At 39.0% G+C, this 15885-nt stretch overlaps 2 protein-coding genes across 5 annotated transcripts in view; one reads left to right on the top strand and one right to left on the bottom strand.

Annotated features, from left to right (window-relative positions):
• Positions 1-1291, bottom strand: part of ABCE1 (ATP binding cassette subfamily E member 1) — a 30591-nt gene extending 29300 nt beyond the window's left edge. Inside the window, exon 1 of one of the 2 annotated variants that reach the window (XM_030816192.1) lies at positions 1064-1291. The gene's annotated coding sequence lies outside the window, so the exon portion shown is untranslated. The remainder of the gene's footprint in view (positions 1-1063) is intronic. The other variant, XM_030816193.1, reaches the window with a different exon arrangement.
• Positions 1292-1305: 14 nt separating this feature from the next.
• ANAPC10 (anaphase promoting complex subunit 10) overlaps positions 1306-15885 on the top strand; it is a 95312-nt gene continuing 80732 nt past the window's right edge. For 2 of the 3 annotated variants that reach the window (XM_030816194.1, XM_030816196.1), the window contains exons 1-3: positions 1309-1398; positions 3416-3542; positions 11347-11437. In XM_030816194.1, coding sequence (XP_030672054.1) covers positions 3428-3542; positions 11347-11437 — 206 coding nt within the window. In that variant the 5' untranslated portion in view covers positions 1309-1398; positions 3416-3427. Of the gene's footprint in view, positions 1399-3415; positions 3543-11346; positions 11438-15885 lie in introns of all 3 variants that reach the window. The other variant, XM_030816195.1, reaches the window with a different exon arrangement.

The raw sequence follows: 15885 nt of genomic DNA, 5'->3' as shown, positions 1-15885 counted from the left end.
TTCAAAGACTGCTGTTAACTAATGATGTTTAGTATCACATGAAATAGTCTAACCCATGCTTATTGTAGTTTATTAGTCTTATAAAACACGTATAAGTTAGGAGTGGTACACGGCTCTGATTTCAAAGAGTTTTAAGTTTAAGACATCTAGAAGAACTCTTAAAAAAATAAAACATGTTATTTGGACAGTTCTTCCTCTTATAGATTTTTACTATCAAAAAAGAGAAAATAAGCGCTTATGTAGTTAATGGGAAGTGGGAATTCGGCTTTGGCTGTCATTCATTCACAATATGTATTAAATGCCTACAATGTACGAAGCCCTGAAGAGATAATAAAGGTATTCTGAGTAAAGACATCAACCTTGATCTCAATGAGTATTAGATACAATAAAGGGAAAAATGGGTAAGGGGAGAAAGTGCCGAGTGCTATAAAAACGTACCAAAAAAACTATAGGATTTCTACTGGGAAACTATTTGGGACAACACCAGTCATAGCTGCGTACACGCTGTTCTGAGAAAAGCATGTACATGTGGGCATCATTTCTATAAAGCCTGGGAGTGGACAGCGAGTATTCGACTTCATGGCGGCAAGATGCCATGACTCATTCCACTCACCAAAACGTGGAAGCCACGACTTCCCACAACCAAATATGCACACGTGACAATATATCCATTTTAGGGTGCTGGAGGAGTGTGGGGGTACTAGAGAGTGCTGTAAGTTCTAAAGGTGCCTTCCTCTCCAGCAGGTTTAGCTTCAGGGCGGGAGTAGGGTAAAGGGGGAGTGGAGACTACGGCATCTGGGTCCATTCTCGAAGTCCCTCGCGGGTGTGGCAGGCAACAGCGGCGACAGCCGGGTCCGCTGGAGGGGAAGACCGGGGCGCCCCCAAGCTCTCGGCGTCGCCCGCGCCCCATCAGTTCCAGCTGTCCCGCAGGAGCCGCTGCCACGCGCTGCTGCTGTCTCCGCCACCTAAGGCCTAACCAAAGGCTCTCGGAGAATGTCCCTACAGTCTTTCCAACCTGGCAGATGGCAGCTAACAGCCAAACCTCTCCGGGCTATTCACGTACCTGGAGAAAACGATCCCCTTGCGGAGGGGGGCACAGAAGCCAAATCAGCTCTTGCCTTCACTTTTCAGCCACACAGCGTGTTCTCACGGCCACCGGCCAAAATGGCGGTGCCCAGCCGCCGCTCGCGCAAGCCACAGGACGTAGTGCGCGGGCGCGACATAGAGCGTGAGGCGGAACCGTGGAGGTAGGTAGCGAGATCTGACGTCATTGTGCTGCGACCCTTGTTCAAAGCCGTTGGCGAAGCCAGGCTGTCCTAGGAAGCCGAGTGGGAGTGGCACGGAGCTGCTGGAGGTCCTGAGAACCTGAGTTTCGGCAAGCAGCCAGGTCTGGAAACTGTGAGTGTGTGGGCTTTTCTCCGACTTCGAGCGTGGTCTTAGCGTAAACAGAGGCATTCGCCTCTCTGTTTTCAATCTTTTTTTACGTTCGCGCTTTCCTCAAGGCCAGTGGGTCAGGAGTGGAGCCTTAGTCATTCTAACGCTAGAGGTGTCCGTAGGACCAACAGAGTCTGGTCCAGACCGGCTTGCTGTTGCGCGCTCTCCTAGGCCTCAGCTTCCTCTCAACTGTGTGGTCAGTTTAAGGCCGGGAATCCAATCTTTACCGAGCTCCATATTTTATCCACTTGGTGGCGTCCAGTCCCAAGTCCGGCAGTTGAATTCTGCCCTAAAGATGGACTTTATTTCTATCATTTTTTAGTTAACAGGACATTCAGTTAGTAATGATGGTTGCAGGTTGAATAGTCTCCCCCTAGATCTCACCTAACTTGCAGGAAAGTGACAAATAACTAGTTCATGACTGAACCTATTCATCTGTTTATTCATTCAGTAAATTGCTTATTGAGCATTTAAGCCTCAGGCCTTGCCAAAGTTTACAGTCTGTTGTCTCTGCCATTATTTAGTGAGTATCAAGTGCTTGTGTGCCGATTAGAGAACAACTTCGGATACAATGAGAGGTGTCAAGGAAACCGTATGCAGAACTATTGCACCTATTTTGAATAGCATATATAACAATGTTCAGTAGCAGTAACTGCGCTACCAAAGCAGTTTTACGTATTGTTCACGATCCAATATTGAAGTGTTTTTTCACATATAGTGAATAGACTTAGTAAAATTAACAAAAGATGTGAAAGATGAGGTCAGTCTTTTTAGAATGGGCCAGTCATTCACTTCAAAATCTTGAAGCCATTTTCCTGACCTTATCTTCTATGGTAGGAGCATATGTAAATGAACTTTTAACATTTTTTTTCTTATTTTTGTGTTTTTTGGGACAGAGTCTTGCTCTGTTACCCAGGCTGGAGTGCAGTGGCACGATCTCGGCCCACTGCAACCTCCGCCTCCCAGTTCAGGTGTTCCTCCTGTCTCAGCCTCCCTGGTACTACAGGTGTGTGCCGCCACACCAGGCTGATTTTTTGGAATTTTTTTAGAGACAGGGTTTCACCATATTCCAGGCTGGTCTTGAACTCCTGGGCTCAAGCAATCCACCTGCCTCAGCCTCCCAATCTGCTGGGATTACAGGTGTGAGCCACCGGTCTGGGTCTTAAATAAAACTTTTGACAGCTAGAGGGCAGGTATGACTGTTCTCTCCATCACTCAATAAATATTTAAAATGAGGATCTTAGTGGGGCGATGGGATCACATCTGTAATCCCAGCTACTTGGGAGGCTGAGGTGGGAGGATCGCTTGAAGCAAGGTATTCAAGACCAGCCTGGATAACATAGCTAGATCCTGTCTCTAAAAAAAAAAAGAAATTAAGTAAATAAAATGAGGATCAATATTTATATATTCCTAGAATAAGAGTATTTCAGTCTGACTTTTCTAGGGCTAAAAGTCATTTGAATTTTCAGCCACAGAAGTATAGAACTGCATAGCATTGTAGAATTAAAAATCATCAAGTGAACCTCTTTGCCAGGAGAGGAAATAAAGCCCAGACCTACTCAAAGTCTAGGCTAATTAAAGGAGATACTGAAGCCAAAACTTTGATTCTGTGCTCTTTTGACTACTATAGCTCACTGCTTTGCATATCTGGTCATACGAAACAAAACCTGAATTCGTAAGATTTTTATTTATTTAAAAATAGAGATGGGGTCTTGCCATGTTGTCTAGGCTGGTCTTGAACTCCTGGGCTCACATGATCCTCCTGTCTCAGCCTCCCAAAGTGTTGGGATTACAGGTGTGAGCCACCATGTCCAGCCCCTAAGATTTAAATTACAGTGATTTAATTATATTAACTGCATTCTTCAGAATAAATGATTAATATCAAGGTATATGAGTTCCATTAAATTTTTCTTGGTAAAAACCTTTTGTAGAAAGATGCCCAGTTCCTGATACAATGTGTGCATTCTTGTTTTCTACATAGAATATTTTAAAAATGACTACACCAAACAAGACACCTCCTGGTGCTGACCCCAAGCAGTTGGAAAGGACTGGAACAGTACGGGAAATTGGATCACAAGCTGTTTGGTCACTCTCATCTTGCAAACCAGGTAAAAACAAACAAAAAAGCTGTTGGAAATAGTCACTTGCAGTTTCCTTGTACAGTCATCTCCCCTTATCCCAGGGGATACATTCCAGGACTCCCAGTGGATGCCTAAAACCATGGATAGTACTGAATCCTTTCTATATTAATACTATGTTTTTTCTTATACATAAATACCTGTGATAAAGTGTAATTTATAAATTAGGCACAGTAAGAGATTAAGAATAATAATAAAATAGAACAATTATAACAATAGAAGTAATAAAGTAATAAAAGTTTTGTGAAAATGGTCTCTCTCGCTCACAAAATATTGTATTGTACCCTTCCTCCTGCGATGATGTGAGAGATAAAATGTCTATGTGATGAGAGCGAGTGAGGTGAAGAATACAGGTGTTGTGATGTAGTGTTAGGCTACTATTAATCTTCTGACAATACTTCAGAAGGAGGAGCATCTGCTTCTGGTGATTCTGGATCATCAAGCCATGATGATGTTGATGATTGGATGTCAGGAGCAGATGATGTTGTTGGCTAACAGTCAGGTAGTATATATACACAGTGTGGATATGCTGGACAAAGTGGTGGATGTGCTGGACAAAGGGGTGGATATGCTGGACAAAGTGATGATTTATTTCTTGGGTGGGATGGAGCAGGATGGTGAGAAATTTCTTCACACTACTCAGACAGTACACAATTTAAAACTTACCAGTTGTTTATTTCTGGAATTTTCCTTTTAATATTTTGAACCATGATTGACTAAGGGTAACTGAAACTGCGGAGAGTGAAACTGCAGATAAAGATACTACTGTACGCTGGTCTGATTTTAATATTTCTTTTGTTTAGATGCTTTATTTTAATTCTAATGCACTGGATTTTTTTTTTATCTTGTATCTCTGTCCAATTTCTTTACTATTCCCTAGTTAGATTTAACTACATATGTCATAAGGTCTTCTCTTTTCCTCCTCCATCTCGGCTATGATTCAGTTGTTATTTAGTTTTTTTTTTTGGCTGTTTCTCTCAATTGGATAAATGAGTGATAACATACACCAAAATACTTTCCTTTTACTCTTTGTTGGGATAGAATTCTTGGGTGGCAGTCCTTTTCTCTCAAAAAGTTATGAATGCTCTTTCACTATCTTCTTTTGCCATGTTGTGGGTATAAAGGCCTATGCCTACGTCTCTTTTTTTTTTTCCTAAGTAACTTGTTTTTTTCTGGAAGCATCTAAGGTTTTTTTCTTTATTCTTGAGTTCATGGCATTTGTCAGGATATCTTTTCTCACCCTTGTAACCCATAATTTGATAGGCAGTTTTCACCCACAGACTCAAGCTTGGAGAAATTTCTTTAGGTTGAGGAACTTTATAATGTTATTAGTTTGGTAGTCATCTTTCTTTCAGAAACTTTTATTATTTGCACATTATGACTCCTGTATCCATCCTGTCAACCAAGCTTCTTCTGTTTCCCCTCAAGATTCCCTTCTCTGTCTTTTTATGAGCACTTTATTGAGGTATAATTTACATACTATAAAACTTATCCTTTTTAGATGTACAGTTCTATGAATTTTACAGGCATGTACAGTCATATAAGCAGTATTACAATCAAATATATAACATTGCCATCATCCCACAAAGTTCCCTCATGTCTCTTTATGGTCAGTCTTCTGGGCCTTTCGAAGCCCCTGACAGCTCAGTTTTGGGTCCTTTTGGTTTCACCTTTCCCAAAATGCCAATATAAGTACTGTATGTAGCTTATTGGGTCTAGTGTCTTTCATTTAGCATAATTCACTTGTGGGTTTTTCTGTGGCACATATCTGTAGTTTGTTCCTTTTTATTGTTGATTACTATTCCACAATATGGCTGTACCAGTTTGTTTATCCATTCACCAGATTTGTAGTAGCTAGCTTTCAAAATGGTCTCCAGTTATCCTTGCCTTCTGGTATTCATGCCCTTCTGTGGACCCTTTCCAGATTGTGTCAGGATTGGTCTCTGGGACCAGTAGAATAAGGCAAAACTGATGATATATGACTTTTGAGACTAGATTGTAAAAGACATTGTGTCCATTATTTCTTCAATTATTTCTTTTGCCCTATTCCTTCTCTATTATCTTTCTAAGAATCTGGGAATCTAATTATACATATGCTAGACCATTTGGTATTATCCCACAGCTTTTGGGTACTCTATTTTTTTTCACTTTTTTTCGAGTTGTGTTTCAATTTGGGTATTTTTCATTGGCCTATCTTCAAATCTGCTGCATTCATCTTTGGCTTTATTGAGCATACTGATAATTCTGCCTAAGAAATTTTTCATCTGTGATATTATATTTTTTATTTGTAGCTCTTCCATTTGACTCTTAGAGTTTTCATCTCTATTGAAATTCCTGTCCATTAACACATTTCATCTACCTTTCTAGGTTTTTTTTTTTTTTTTTTATAACATCTTAGTCATAGTTATAGTTATTTAAGATTCCTGTCTGGTAGTTCCAACAACTAGGTCATCTCTGGGTCTGTTTCTGTTTATGATAATTCTGTTTTTCTTTTTGTTTGTCTTTTTTTTTTAATTGAGTGCCAAATATGTGCAGATTAGTAGACACTGAGATAAATAGTTTTTACATCTTGAAATGGATGCCTTTTTTCTATCATTTGTCCTTCATTGTGAGATTTGCATTAGTTAGGAATTGAGCTGAGTTTGAGTTTTGTTATGGCTATGGTTACCTTCAGTGTCTCTAAAGATGCCCTGTGCTTATCGTGAGACCATTGTGCCAGAGACATTTTCTTATTTTTCTATATAATAGTTCCACTCCAGTTTTCTTGTGCTTTGGCGCACACTTGTGCTACAGAGGGTGCCTCTCGCCATGCTCTTGCCCTACCTCCAGCTGTAGAATACTGTGTTTCGTTACTCAGTTCAGGATATGAGAGGCAGGTTAGTTCTCTGTTTTCCTAGTGCAGCTGCAGTCTTAGGTAGGCTGTATGTGCCTGGCCTCAGCATTTTGGCCCCTCCTATTCATGACAGCCTTGTATCTGTGACTGGTCTTTTGTAGAAGAGAGTTTTCTGCCTCACTCTGAGAAAAGACTGTTGTTTGCCCCTCTCTCAGGTATAGAGAGTTTTTTCTTTTACTCCTCTTTCAGCAAGGATGGGTTGTATTTGTGTCCTGGGGTCAACAGGGTTGATTCTCCTCCTATAGCAGCTTAAGTCATTTCCTCTATGGGAGAGAAGGGTTTGGAAGGAGGGTAGAACTTTTTGCTTTCCTTCACTGGTGGTCAGTCCCCTCCTCTGTATCTGTAGCACTGACTTAGGCTCTTTAGTCTCTTGCCCTCTCCCAATCTTTATGTGTAAAGTGAGGGCCCTTGCAAAAGAGTCTGAGAGTCAGTGTGAATTCACCTTGTGTTTGGGGCTCTCAGTGTTGCTGTACTATTATGCTAGCCTGCATTTGGTCTTTGTCAAATTATTAAAGTTATACTTGGTTTCTTCTTATGTGTTTATTTGGTCTCTGTTCCTTCCTCCTATGCTCTACCACAGTTGGGACAATCTGTAATCTTTATTCTCCTGGGAATGGGGGCTGTCCCATTCCTGGATTTCAGGCTGTCTGGTAGGAGTTTGTGGTTTATCCAGCTTTTTCTTGTTTGGATGGAGGTGATTTTTTTAAATTTAAATTTTAAGTTCTAGGGTACATGTGTAGGATGTGCAGGTTTGTGACATAGGTAAATGTGTCCCATGGTGATTTGCTGCACCTATCAACTTATCACCTAGGTATTAAGCCCAGCATGCATTAGCTATTTTTCCTAATGCTCTCCCTCCCCCTACCCCATCCCAACAGGCCCTAGTGTGTGATGTTCCCCTCCCTGTGTCCATTTGTTCTCATTGTTTAGCTCCCACTTATAAGGGAGAACATGTGGTGTTTGGTTTTCTGTTCCTGTGTTAGTTTGCTGAGGATAATGGCTTCCAGCTCCTGGAAGGGATAGGCAGGGTAGTTCTCTGTTTTCCTAGTGCAGCAGCAGTCTTAGGTAGGCCGTAAGTGCCTGGCCTCAGCATTTTGGCTCCTCCTATTCAAGACAGCCTTGTATCTGTGGCTGGTCTTTTGTCCAAGTCCCTGCAAAGGACATTATCTCATTCCTTTTTATGGCTGGATAGTACTCCACGTGTTTACACTGTTGGTGGGAATGTAAATTAGTTCAACCATTGTGGAAGACAGTGTGGTGAGTCCTCAAAAATGTAGAACCAGAAATACCATTTGACCCAGCAGTCCCATCACTGGGTATATACCCAAAAGAATATAAATTATTCTATTACAAAGATACACACACGTGTATGTTCATCGCAGCACTATTCATAATAGCAAAGATGTGGAATCAACCCAAACGCCCATCAGTGATAGACTACATAAAGAAAATGTGGTATATATACACTATGGAATACTGTAGGGGTGATTTCCCCCTCCCCCCGTTTTTTAAAAGCTTTTCCAGCTTTCTTTTACGTTCTTTGGAATTCCTTAATATCCATTATCGTATCAAATATTCCTGTAAATATGATTAAATTGAACATCTTTCACTGTTTGATCTATTAGTATAACGAGACTGGTGCCATATTGTGTCAGTAATGACATACAAATCAGTGCTGGTTGAACTCCTTTGGTAAAGTTTACCTTCTTTGGTAAACTAGCACTGATTCATACCTCATTACTAACGCAATATTGCACCAGTCACTGGTTTGAAGAGAGCAACACATGTCACCAGTTTCCTGAAGTTGCCCCACTGCTCTGACATCTTGGAGGTGCAGAAGAGATCAATAGTTACTGCTACTAGAGGAGTGGCAGGATCACTTAAAAATGTGTTGAGTATGAAATTCATGAAGTTCATTAGTGCAATGTCATATGTCTTACTTCATGTGATTTTGAGCTTTGAGTCTATCAGTGAAATATCATTAAATGATTAGCACTTTACATATTAAGAATGACTACTCTTTATAAACTGGAAACTGCATGAGAAAGTGATTGCTTGATCTTTGCTTCTCCAGGGTCAGATATTTTTCAGTTTAAGTCAGCAGATAGTTGCTGAGATTTGTAACTCAAATTTGTTAGAGATTGAAAGACAAGACACAATCCTTACTGTCAAGGACTTCACAATTTAGTGGAGGAAGTATAGCTTTAAACTATTATTACATAATGTAATAATTAATAACTCTTATGTAGTGCTTACTAAGTGATAGGTTCTGTTCTAAGAACTTTACATGCATAAAATAACCAATTATCTCAGTAAGGTTTTCAAAAGTTATATGAAGTTGTACTATTTCTTTTACATTTTCCAAATGAGGAAACTCTAGTACAGAAAGATTAAGTAATTTGACAAAGATCACATGATAAGCAGGAAATTCTGGAATTCAAGACAGACTCCACTACACAATACTGCTTTCCACGAAGTATGGGCTCAGTGTAGAACTAGCCCAAAGAAGAAAGTGATTTACTTTGCTTGAAACGATCATGGACGTCTTCATGGAGATGATGCTTATTCTGTATGATGAAGCAAGAATAGGATTTCACTAAGGACATAAAAGCAAGGGAAATTGGACAGTTAGCTCTCCATATCTGTAGGTTCTAATTTCATGGATTCAACTAACTGAAGGTCGAAAATAGTTGGAAAAAAACCACAAAAAAATACCAGTACAACAACAAAAATAACACAAATAGAAAAACAACACTGTACAACTTTTTACATATTTACATTATATTAGATATTATAAGTAATCTAGAGATGATTTAAAGTATACAAGAGGAGCCATTTTAAATAAGGGACTTGTGCATCAGTGGATTTCGTTAACCACAGAGCTCCTAGTACCAATCCTTGTTGGATGCCAAGAAATGATAATATGTGCAGAGGTATATAGCTTAAACAAAACATGGCTTAGTCAATTAATTTCATGTAGTAAATGAGACTAGAACATAGGGAAATGGCATATGTGAAGCTATATAGTTAGGTAGAAGCCTGATTATAGAGGACTTTATTAAACAGTTCATACTTTACTGTATGGATAATATGAGCAGTTGAAAAGGTAAGTAACAGAGTAAAACAATCAGTGTTTGTTCATATTTGAGAAGTGTGGAGGATGGATTGAAGTGAGGCAAAATTAGAGGTAAAAAGGAAATCAGGAGACACACAATAAATCAGATAGGAAGTGATATAAAGGAGAATTTTAAGAAATTTTCAAAATGTTAATATCAGTCTTTGGGAGACGCAGATTTACTTGCCTGCTACAGGATGATAGGTGGCACATGGCTTTGCAAAAATCTTTTTGTATCTTTGGAAATAATGGTTCAATATTTCATTCAGATTAAAGTTGGAATGTGTTTAGTAGATTCAGCTTAGTTGAACACACACCGCAAAACAATCTTACAATTCAGCACAATTGTTAGTCTCTACCTAAGAGACTGGAAAAACAAAAGAACAAATTTGTGTTATGACTGCTACCATATAATAGGGTCTTCTAAAATAATTTAATCATTTCATAAGCACCAAATTAATCCAATGTTGAAAAACAAATTTGTGTTATGACTGCTACCATATAATAGGGTCTTCTAAAATAATTTAATCATTTCATAAGCACCAAATTAATCCAATGTTGAAAAACAAATTTAGGGGAAAAATAGGTACATCTGCTATGCTTAACTCTATATTTGATACAAAGAAGGGATTCAGTATGGCGGGATTTTGTGAACATCTTACAGGGCTTATATGCTATTTGTTCCCTGGTTTTTTTTTTGAAGACATTGAGTTAATTTTGAGAAGGTTAATGGGATGTAGTAAATTCTGTTTTTCTTAAAATAAAAACTCACTAAATTTTTATTGAAGTTCATGCTATACCTGACAATTATGGCCTTTGAGTTAAAGGATTTCTAAGTTGAATAGTGATATTTGCTTTGCGGAAAATAAGACAGCAATATAATAGAAAGTAACTTTAAGTGGGAGGCTGCATTAGTTTGTGGGATTATGGAAGGCCTCTTTTATAAGTGAAATTTGCACAGAGACATGAATGTTAAGAAGAGGAAATTGCCGGGCGTGGTGGCTCGCGCTTGTAATCCCAGCACTTTGGGAGGCCGAGGCGGGCGGATCACGAGGTCAGGAGATCGAGACCATGGTGAAACCCCGTCTCTACTAAAGATACAAAAAATTAGCCGGGCGTGGTGGTGGGCACCTGTAGTCCCAGCTACTCGGAGGCTGAGGCAGGAGAATGGCGTGAACCTGGGAGGCAGAGCTTGCAGTGAGCTGAGATTGTGCCACTGCACTCCAGCCCGGGCGACAGAGCGAGACTCCGTCTCAAAAAAAAAAAAAAAGAAGAAAAATTGTGCAAAGATTTCAGAGAATAACTTTCTTGACACCAGGAAGTTAGTTCAAAGGCTCTACGTTAGTTGATTTGGCATTTTAGAGGTTCAGAAAGAAGGCTATAGGAGCTGGAGAGCAGTGAGTAAGGAGGAGAAATGGTAGAGGCTTTGTATGTGCAAGTGATATTTCTCTAAGGGTTGAGCTCTGAATAAAAGGGTAGAAGAATTCTGGTTAATTTAAGTTTCGCAGCTGGGTGCTATGGCTTATGCCTGTAATCTCTGCACTTTGGGAGGCCAAGGCAGGAGGATCACTTGAGGCTGGGAGTTCAAGGCCAGCCTGGGCAACACAGCAAGACCCTGTCTACAAAAAAATAAATAAAATAAATTTAATATTTCTGACCTTTCTGTTTATCAAAATTTCTGGACAAATACCTATGGTAATTTTATGTTTTGCATGTATAGTTCTTTCTTTTTCACAGGCATGTATTGACACTTTTGGTGTTTTTAGGATTTGGAGTGGATCAGTTACGAGATGACAATCTAGAAACTTATTGGCAATCAGATGGTTCCCAGCCTCATTTAGTGAACATCCAATTCAGGTAATTAATACATTTTCAAATTTTTCATCTAGTGTAGGTTATAGACAAATAAATCTATTTTATTAACATAAAAATTAAAGATAGAAATTACAATGAAATACAAAACTTTTTAAACTCTGAAGTCTTATAGATTATTTTTCTGTTCAGTTAGATTATTAGCATTTTAAAGTTACTCTGTCTTATTTTTTATGAATTTTCTTATGGTATGTTGCATAGTTCCTTTTATGTAGATGTTTCTCAAATATACTTTTCAATATAATTTATTTTCTGCAGGTACTTTCAGAAAGATATATTTTGCTTATGGCCCAATACAATACCTTAATGTATCATATTAAGTAAACCTGGAGTGATGATTGTAAGCTTTTTAGCTATGGAATATTCATATAACTTCTCAAATTTTTACTTTTATTTGGAAAAATTTTTTTTTTTTACTTAGAACCTTTAAGGACATTTTCCTTTTTGATAATGCTTTTTGAGGGGAAAGGAAAACAGCCACATGTTTGTCAATGCTTTGAATGTATTTATTGTCAGATTTTTAACATTTTAAATAGAGACAGTCGGCCGCTATGTTGGCCAGGCTGGTCTCGAACTCCTGGCCTCAAGCATTCCTCCCACCTCAGCCTCCCAAAATGCTGGGGTTCCAGGCATGAACCACTGGGCCTGGCTGAATTTATTGACATAGTTGGAAACCAGTTAACTCAGCTATCTTGTTGCATTTATACCATCTTTTTTTTTTTTTTTTTTTTTTTGAGATGGAGTTTAGCTCTTGTTGCCTGGGCTGGAGTGCAATGGCGTGATCTCGGGTTACTGCAACCTCCGCCTCCCAGGTTCAAGCGATTCTTCTGCCTCAGCCTTCCGAGTAACTGGCATTACAGGCATGCACCACCATGCCCGGCTAATTTTGTATTTTTAGTAGAGGTGGGGTTTCTCCATATTGGTCAGGCTGGTCTTGAACTCCTGACCTTGTGACTCCACCCACCTCGGCCTCCCAAAGTGCTGGGATTACAGGCGTGAGCCACTGCACCTGGCTTATACCATTGTCCTAGAGTACAAATCAGCAAATTTCCAACAAGCCAGATAGTAAATATTTTAGACTTTGTGGGCCATCTCATCTGTTTTGCAGCTACAGTGCTCAGTTCCACTGTTATAGCACAAAGGTGGCCCTACACAGTGCATAAATGACAGAATTTAGGTGTTCTAATTAAATTTTATCTTACAAAAGCAGATGTTAGGCAGGATTTATTTATTTTCCTTCTGACTTTTATTTTAGTTTAAGGGAGTACATGTGCAGGTTTGTTATATGGGTAAATTGCCTTTCGCTGGGGTTTGGTGTACAAATTATTTCGTCATCCAGGTAGTAAGCATAGTACCTAATAGGTAGTTTTTTGGTCCTCACCTTCTTCCTTTCCTTCACCTCAAGTAGGCACCCGTGTCTGTTGTTCCCTATTTTGTATCTATATGTATTCAGTGTTGTTTTTTTTTTTTTTTTTTTTTTTTTTTTTTTTTTTTGAGATGGAGGCTCTCTCTGTTGCCCAGGCTGGAGCGCAGTAGCGTGATCTCTGCTCACTGCAACCTCTCCCTCCCAGGTTCAAGCGATTCTCCTGCCTCAGGATCCCGAGTAGCTGGGATTACAGGTGCCTGCCACCACGCCCAGCTAATTTTTATATTTTTAGTAGAGATAAGGTTTCACCATGTTGGCCAGGCTGGTCTCAAACTCCTGACATCAGGTGATCTACCTGCCTCGGCCTCCCAAAGTGCTGGGATTATACGTGTGAGCCACCACACCCAGCCATGTATTCAGTGTTTAGTTCCCACTTATAAGTGAGAACATGCAATATTTGGTTTTGTTTCTGTGTTCTCTTAGGATGCCAGCCTCCAGCTGCATCCATGCTGCTTCAAAGGACATGATTTCATTCTTTTTTATGATTGTGTGGTGTTCCATGGTGTATGTTTACCATATTTTCTTTATCCAATCCACTGCTGATGGGCATCTAGGTTGATTCCATGTCTTTGCTATTGCGCATAGTGCTGCAATCAACATATGTGTGCATTTGTCTCATGGTGAAATGATTTAAATCCCTTTGGATATATACCCAGTAATGGGATTGCTTGGTCGAATAGTAGTTATGTTTTAAATTCTTTGAGAAATCTCCAAACTGCTTTCCACAGTGGCTGAACTAATTTACATTACCACCAGCAGTGTATAAGCATTCCCTTTTTTTCACAACTTCACCAGCATCTGTTATTTTTTTTCCACTTTTTAGTAATAAACATTCCAACTTGTGTGTGAAATGGTATCTCATTGTGGTTTTGATTTGTATTTCTCTAGTGATTAGTGAGGTTGACCACCTTTTCATATGCTTGTTGGCTGTATGTCTACTTTTGAGGAATGTCTGTTCATGTCCTTTGCCCATTTTTTAATAGAGTTGCTTTTTTCTTGTAAATTTAAGTTCCTTATAGATTCTGGATATTAGACCTTTGTCAGATGCATAGTTTGCAAATATTTTTTCCCATCTTATAGGTTGTCTGTTTACTCTGTTAATAGTTTCTTTCGCTGTGCTGAAGCTCTTTGGTTTAATTAGGTCCCACTTGTCAATTTACATTTTTGTTTTAAGTGCTTTTGGAGTTCTTGTCATGAAGTCTTTATTAGGTCCTATGTTCTAGGTATTTCTAGGTATTTCCTAGGTTTTCTACCTGGGTTTTTATAGTTGTAGGTTTTACATTTAGCTCTTTTATAAATCTTGAGTTGATTTTTGTATATGGTGAAAGGGAGGGGTCCAATTTCAATCTTCTGCATATGGCTAGCCAGTTATCCCTGTACAATTTATTGAATGGGGAGTTCCTTCCCCATTGCTTGTTATTGCCAACTTTGTTGAAGAACAGATGGTTATAGATGTGCAGCTGTATTTCTGGATTCTCTAACCTGTTCCATTGGTCTCTGTGTCTGTTTTTGTACCAGTACCATGCTCTTTTGGCTACTGTTGTTTTGAAGTGTAGTTTGAAGTTGGGTAGTGTGATGCCTCTAGCTTTGTTCTTTTTGCTTAGTATTGCTTTGGCTATTGAGGCTCTTTTTTGGTTCCATATGAATATTAGAATAGTTCTCTAATTCTGTGAAAACTGTCAGTAGTTTGATTGGAATAGCATTGAATCTATAAATTGCTTTGGGCAGTTATGACCATTTTTTTTTAAACAATATTGATTCTTCCTATCCATGAGCATGGGATGTTTTTCCATTTGTTTGTGTCATCTCTGATTTCCTTCAGCAGTGTTTTGTAATTCTTGTAGAGATCTTTTGCCTCCTTGGTTAGCTGTATTCCCAGGTATTTTATTTTTTTTTTTGTGGCTGTTTTGAGTGGAATTGTGTTCTTGATTTGGCACTCAACTTGTATGTTATTGGTATATAGAAATGCTATTGATTTTTGTATATGATTTTGTATCCTGAAACTTTGCTGAAGTTGTTCATCAGATCTAGGAGTCTTTGGGCAGAGAGTATGGGGTTTTCTAGGTGTAGAATTATATTGTCTGCAAACAGAGATAGTTTGACTTCCTCTCTTCCTATTTGAATGCCTTTTATTTTTTCTCTTGCCTGATTGCTGTGGCTAGGACCTCTAGAACTATGTTGAATAGAAGTGGTGAGAGTGGGCATCCTTGTCTTGTTCTGATTCTTAAGGGGAATGCTTCCTTCCAGTTTTTGCTCAGTATGATGTTGTCTGTGGGTTTGTCATAGATGGCCCTTATTATTTTGAATTATGATCCATCAGTGCCTAGTTTGTTGAGGATTTTTAACATGAAGAGATGTTGAATTTTATTGAAAGCCTTTTCTGCATCTCTTGAGATGATGATATGGTTTTTGTTTTTAGTTCTATTTATGTGATGAATGACATTTATTGATTTGCATATGTGGAGCCTATCTTACATCCCAGGAATAAAGCCTACTTGATTGTGGTGGATTAGCCTTTTTTTGATGTGCTGCTGGTTTCAGTTTGCTAGTATGTTATTGAGGATTTTTGTGTCAATGTTCATCAAGAATATTGGCCTGAGGTTTTTTCTTTTACTGGGTCTCTGCCAGGTTTTGGTATCAGAGTGATGCTGGCCTTATAGAATGAGTTAGGGAGGAGTCCTTCCTTCTCAGTTTTTTGCAATCGTTTCAGTAGGGTTGATACCAACTCTTTCATATACTCTGGGGTTCTCTGAATTTCCTGAATTTGAATGTTGACCTCTTTAGCGAGGTTGGGGAAATTTTCGTGGACAATATCCTCAAATATATTTTCCGATTTGCTTGTTGTTCTCCCTCTCTTTCGGGGACCCCAATGAGTTGTAGGTTTGGTCTCTTTACATAATGTATTTCTCAGAGGTTTTGCTCATTTTTTAAAAAATTCTTTTTTATTTTATTTTATTCATTTATTTTTTTGAGACAGAGTCTCGCTCTGTCGCCCAGGCTGGAGTGC

Source organism: Nomascus leucogenys, chromosome 7b (assembly GCF_006542625.1).
Source record: "Nomascus leucogenys isolate Asia chromosome 7b, Asia_NLE_v1, whole genome shotgun sequence".
NCBI classification, from domain to species: Eukaryota; Metazoa; Chordata; class Mammalia; order Primates; family Hylobatidae; genus Nomascus; species Nomascus leucogenys.
The sequence above is the reverse complement of the archived record's forward strand: the minus strand, read 5'-3'. Positions and strand labels throughout refer to the sequence as shown.